The sequence below is a fragment of the Penaeus monodon genome, unplaced genomic scaffold, assembly GCF_015228065.2.
Source record: "Penaeus monodon isolate SGIC_2016 unplaced genomic scaffold, NSTDA_Pmon_1 PmonScaffold_1477, whole genome shotgun sequence".
Classification (NCBI taxonomy): Eukaryota; Metazoa; Arthropoda; class Malacostraca; order Decapoda; family Penaeidae; genus Penaeus; species Penaeus monodon.
Genome location: NW_023643898.1, coordinates 8247 through 15000, shown reverse-complemented (window position 1 = coordinate 15000; position 6754 = coordinate 8247). Strand labels below are relative to the sequence as shown.

The 6754-nt window shown below is 44.1% G+C and overlaps 1 protein-coding gene across 1 annotated transcript; it reads right to left on the bottom strand.

The window, feature by feature from the left end:
* Positions 1 to 5371: 5371 nt before the first annotated feature.
* Positions 5372 to 6529, bottom strand: LOC119569387. Its single transcript, XM_037917572.1, has one exon. It carries the CDS (start codon positions 6527 to 6529, stop codon positions 5372 to 5374), a length of 1158 nt encoding a protein of 385 aa, XP_037773500.1.
* Between the last annotated feature and the right edge of the window lie 225 nt (positions 6530 to 6754).

Here is a 6754-nt window from a genome sequence, read left to right as displayed (position 1 = left end):
ATTTTAATATATATAATATACACACACATATTTCATATCATCATCAAGGGCTAACGCCGACGGGGGCGCATGGCCGCATCCCTTCTTCGCTTCCAACATGAGGATCCCTCGTGGCGAGTCTCCAGGCAGACCCTCGGCCATCTCTAATTCCTCCGACAGGTCTCGTCGAGCTGCCTAAGCCATGACCTCCTGGGTCGTCCCACAAGCATCCTCCACCCAGGGTTTCTCGCAAAGAAGTCAACCTAATGGGCAGGGTCATCCACGGGGAAGCGAGTTAGGTGCCCATATGCCTGAGTTGGCGATCCCGGATTATGCAAGTAACAGGTTCAGGTGTAACCATCGGTTGGACACATGGTCCTGCCAACTGTACCCTGATCCGGCGAAGGGACTTGTTACAAAAGGCATCAAGAAGGGCTCCATGACACTGGATAGCGTCCAGGTTTCGCTTCCATAGAGCAAAAAATGGCAGTATCAAGGCCTTGAGACACGTAAACTTGGTCCTTCTGCATAGGTTTCTGACATCTCCAAATCCAATGATCTGCGTGGAAAAATTTCCCCCGAGTCTCAGGATCCAGCAACCCACGACCAAACTCACGACGGCGTTCACAATTACTCGAAGCACTGGTTTTTTGGTCTTTTGGGTGGCCCTTTAACCGGGAGTAAACCCCGACTGTTTCCGCCCCTCTGATGCCTAAATGGTGGTTGCGGCCCATTTCAAAAGATATAGCAAAAACTTTGCAGGGTAGGCTGAGCAGGGGTAATGCCACGGTAGTTGCTACAATCCCTTTCCCCTTCCAGGAGGAAAACCCCTCAGCGGGTCAGGGGGAATGGTACCGTTTTGCCAGAGGGCCCAGTGGGGACTGTATCCCAGGCCCCCAAACCATAGATTCACCCCCACCCCTTAGAATTTTAGCAGATAAAATCACATATCCCCTGAGCTTTCCCACTTTTCATTTGGAAATCGCCATCCTACCCCCAAAATTTGGGGGTTTGGGAAAGGTTCCTTTTTATGATGAGTCCCACAAGTATTTTTGAAAAACCCCTTGCTCCAACAAACTTTGGAGGGCCTACCTGGTACAACTTTTTAAAAAATACTAAAGCCCAACACTCACGACCCGTTTGTTTCGGACTGCAGTCACTGTGGGGAGGGCTTAGACTTAAAAGCTTTCTGGGGCTTGATGGGTAGGCGAAGGCCCTTTACCAAAAAGGGCCCTTCAACCTCATCATCAAGTTTCCCCTGACGAACTATTTCCTTGCCCCTTCTCAGCATTGTCCGGCTCTACCCCCATGGAGCGATGCAAGATTTGGGGTTCCCATCAGCCGAAACCATGTTCACGCACCTTCAGGGGCCCAAATGGAACCTGGGCTGCTTAAAAGATCTCCCACAGACCCTTTTGGGGGCCCGGGGTCGGTTTAAATTTTTCTGTGATCGGTCAAAAGACGCCAAATGGTGAACCCACGGGCATATATATATTTATTTTATATAAAATATTTTATAAAATATATATTATATATATTATAATAATATTATTTTTAAAAAAATATGTTATATCAGATCTTTATTTTTTTTTAGATATCCTTAGGTTCGACCGCTCCCCTGTATAACCCGGAATATATAAAATCGAGTATGGTTTTAGGAAAGATTGGGTTTAAAGAAAAATTTTATAAACCCTTTTAAACCCTTTTAAATTTTTTCCCTCACATATCTATTAAACCATACATTTAAAAAAAAAAAAAATTTTCAGTTAACATTGCCTTTACGTTTTTCCCTTTTTTTTTTTTCACTTTACAGTCACGTACTAGTCCACTTCACTACACTTTACTTCTTCACTTCCTTATTTGCTCTTATCCGATCTTCTACGCGACCGTTGACTTCAATGTCCCAGCCACTGATATGATGTTGCACGGCACCAACTCATGTGTCTGCCACACATTCACCGCCTTTAGGGAAGGATATCGCAATATTAACTTTTGTATTATATTAACAAAATACTTATCGTGAAGCGTGTAATGCATCAAGTCCGCATTATCTTTATAAAAGAATTACTGCAATCCACAAAACAATAAATTATTCACCTTTAGGGGTAGTCAGTTTACAGATGACAGGAAATGTTGCTATTGCTGCTATTGCTACTGTGACCTCTCACAAACGCCACCAGTTCAGCTATCCAGGTCCTTTTTCCTTTCAACCTCCTCGTCACCTCTTACGCGCGCTCATCACACCTCGTACATACATACGCACACACATACAAACAACCACAAGCAGGTCGTCAATGCTTAAAGGTGTGGTTGTGTGCTTGACAAATACCCCCTTGATCATTTAAGAAATTGTTAATTTCTTTAAATTCCTACTTGACACAAACACAGCTTATGCTCTTAAAATTTACATCCATCTTAAAGTCTGCTCAAACAATCTGCACCTACGTTCTCGCGACCCGAAATGTTCTTTACGGTGTAAGTGAATTGTTGCATGTACATAGACCATCGCATCAACCTTCCATTTAAATGATTCGCCGTGTTTAGATATTTCAGAGGCTGATGATCCGATTCTATCACGAAAGCTTTACCGTACAAATACTGATAAAATTTACTTACGGCCCATACTACCGCTAAACACTCTTTCTCGATTACCGAATAATTTCTCTCGGCTCGCTTTAATTTCTTACTTGCGTAAAGTACCGGCCAACGCTTCCCATCCTTATATTGCATGAGCACCGCACCTAATCCCACTTCTGAAGCGTCAACTTGCAACACAAAGTCCTTAGACATGTCAGGGAGTTTAAGAATAGGACGAGTGCTTAATGCCTCTTTCAGCTTTTCAAACGCATCTTGGTGACAAATTTCCCATCTTACGTTATTAGGCTGAGATTTTTTAATTAGTTCATAAAGAGGCGCGGCAATTGTGGCATAGTCTGGTATATATTGTCGGTAATACCCTGTCAAACCAAGAAAAGATCTGATTTGCTTTTTAGTTCTCGGAATAGCCATATCCATTATCTTGTTTACCTTATTCGCGGTTGTTTGCGTCACTCCACCCCCACATCGCTTCCTAAGTACTCTATAGTGAAATACCCAATCTCAGTTTTCGACGGGCGAGCAGTGAGCGATGCATTTGCCAGAATGTTAAGAACTTTTATCAAAGTTTTAATGTGTTCCTCCCATCCTTTCGTGTGAATTAACAAATCATCGACGAACATCTCTACGTTAGCGGCATCGTTAAACAATTTCCTCATCATGCGGTTGAACGTCGCGCTTGCATTAACTAACCCGAAAGGTACAACTTTAACTGCATCAATCCTTTGCTCGTCTGGAATGCGGTGATAGGCTTACTTTGTTCATCTATGGGGATTTGCCAATACCCGCGGGAAAGATCGATCTTTGTGAAATATTTACTACCGCTAATACGAGTCATTATCAAATCCTGATCTGGCATGGGTTCCGAGTCAAATACTGTCAGTTTATTTATCTTGCGACTGTCTAAACAAAGCGATCACTCCCATCCTTTTTCTTTACTGCAATTAGCGGGTTCGAGTAAGGCGAGGTTGAAGGCTCTATTACGCCTAGCTCGAGCATCCGACTTACTTCAGCGTCGATATTCCGTTGCAGTGCATAAGGAATAGGATATTGTTTAGTATTTACAGGTCTATTACTAGTCAAATTAATTGTGTGCGCAATGACATCCGTTCTTCCCGGGACATCTGTGAATACCGCACTAAACTTCGACAACACGTTCGCCACATCGCGCTTCTGTTCCGCGCTCAATTCCTCATTTACTCTTACGTTACTCGCGTCTTCCTCCTGTACATAGCTTGGGACGGTAATTAATTCGCCACCCTCGTCGTGATCTTCGCTAACTACTGCCACACAAGCAAGGACTGAATCATCTTCATTCTCTTGTTCACTACTCTCATCAACGTTACTCTTACCACCGATTACGCCACGCATTACATCAACATCGCATGTTGCATTGCTGCGTTCCACATCTTTACTACGCTTACTGTCGCCTTCTCTGACGAACCGCTCATGATAACGCTTGATCATGTTGATATGGTACTTACGTTCTGTACCTTTACATCCAACCGTAGTTTCGTTGGCCTTCTTAACGACCTCGAATGGTCCTTGCCACTGCAAAAGGAGTTTATTATGACTAGTGGGAAGTAGGAGTAACACTTTATCTCCGACATTCACCTCCCTCTCGCGCGCATGCTTGTCATAATAGTACTGGTAACTATCTCCAGCTTTTTCCAATTCCTCCTGCGCTAATTTACACGTCTCTTGCAACCTTTCCCTCAGATTAATCACGTACTCGTATGTGGTCCGCGTGTCGTCCTCGATTGCCTCTCGATCGCCCTCCCACAGCTCGCGTAACAAGGCGAGTGGCCCGCGCACTGAATGGCCGTAGACAAGTTCAAACGGTGAAAACTTCGTGCTTGCTTGCGGAACTTCGCGATACGAAAATAGAAGCGGATCTATAAATCGTGGCCACATTTTCGGTTGCTCTTGGCACATACGCTTCAACATCTTTTTTAAAACGCCATTGAACCTTTCAACCAGACCATTACTCATCGCATGGTACGGTGTGGTTGTTAGACTCCTTATAGACAGCAAACGATTAAATTCCTTCATCATATCTGATGTAAACTGGCTACCCCTGTCCGACATTACTTCTTTCGGGATACCAACACGACTGAAAACCGAAAGTAAAGCTTCTGCAACTGTGCACGTGTCAATATTTTTCAAAGCGATCGCTTCCGGGTAACGCGTCGCGTAATCAACAATTGTAAGAATATACCGCGATCCATCATTCGCCCGAGGCTCTATCGGACCTACTATATCCACGGCGACTCGTTGAAAAGGCTCCTGAATAAGCGGCACTCTCCCCATCTTGACTCTGCTGACACGTCCCTTGTCGACCGTGCGTTGACATACGTCACAGGACCTGCAATACCGTGCTATCTCTACGCACATTCCCGGCCAGAAAAAGTTGCTTTGAATCCGCGCTGTGGTCTTTTTTATCCCGAGATGCCCTCCCATGAGAGAGTCGTGGGCCAGCCCGATCACCGCGTCCCGAAACGACTCCGGCACCACCAACTGCTCAGTCACCTGCTGCGCCTTTGAACGCGCCGGTATAACGCGCCGCGCTTCACCACGAAACTGTGCGACTCACCCTCGGACTTACCACTGAATACTTTCTTAGACTCTGCATGCTCACGAATTTTATCAAGAGTTTTATCTTCCCTTTGCAGTTTACCTATGTCTTTGTTTCGTAGATTTTTTAAAACATCTCTTACTTTAAGTTTTGACTGACCTCGAACACACTTTTCTTCCTCTTTCTTCTGCAATCTTGTCGTCACCGCACTCACCTGCACATTCATTCCTCCATCAGTCGATCCTCAATCGCCCCGATCACCAACTCATATATAGGATCTGGCAGACAAGCAGCTAATGAATTACCAGTAAAGAACGGAGTATCGACATAGATAAAAGCCTCTGGATACTTAAACACCATATTATTGGCCATCCTTATGTCAACCATTCTACCCGTGAACTTGCTTCTAGGCACCAAACTATCTTTCACTAGCACTGTCGTACATCCAGGATCACGAAACACGTCAACTCTCACACCTTCCACTTTACCTCTTGCAATCATCAACTTATCACCATGATTAGCCATTGCCGCTTTTTCAACATTCGATTTGATTATCTTACAATCTTTGTACTTTGATCCTCCGAACCTGTTATAGCAATCCTTGGCAAGGTGATTACCTCGTCCACACACGAAACAAGCACGCGCTCCGCCTTTCATCCTTTCCTCGCCCCTATTCACTCCTGACGTAGAGCTGCTATTTGCACTCTCACTCCCATGACCTGTCGCGTTCCTCTCATGACCCTCTCTATCTTTCCTACCATAATTTACATGCGCTTCCATATACAATTCTGCAAATTTTATCATCTCATTAAATGTTTTAAAATCATGCTCCTTTAAGAATAGCACCATGCTTTTATCGCACGCATTCAAGAATTGTTCAGTGAGCATAAGATCAAATACATCAACATAGGTTTGTTCACAACCTGCAAGTTCGACCCATCTTGTTAAATTGTTCTTTAGTCTGTTGGCAAATTGCGAAGCGGTTTCATTTTTGTGGAATTTCGAATTACGGAATCTTAGCCTATAGCCCTCGGCCGTGCATTGGAAACACCTGAGCAGCGCTTCTTTCACTCGCTCGAAGTCGCGCGCTTCCACTGGCGAGAGATGCTGGTACGTCTCGAGCGCTTTCCCTTGCAACAAGGAGGCTAAGCTGACCGCCCAAACGTCTCGGTCCCATCCGGCGCTTGTTGCTAGTCTTTCGAACCGGAGTATATACGCGTCTATACTGTCATTAGCCTCATTGAACACAGGCAGTTTCGGAAGTGCTGGTTTAAAAACATCAGCTTTTACTTCATACGTCTCACTCTCGTCACTTTGCACTCGTAATCTTAGTCTTTCTAGTTCAAGTTCTTTCATTCTAGTTTCCATTTCCAATTCCATTTTTTAGCTTCTTTTTCCCTTTTCGCCTTTCTTCCGCTCTAATTCGAACCTTTCAGTCTTTGTTTTTGGGCTTTTCTTTTTCGAATTTTTGAAGTTTTCCCCCTTTTTTTTAAAACCCTATTTTCTTTCCGAATTCTCAATTACTTAGCGAAGTCATAATTAAAAAACTTTAATTATAAAAACCCAATACGTCATCAACCAAACGAATATATATATTAGAAGGGT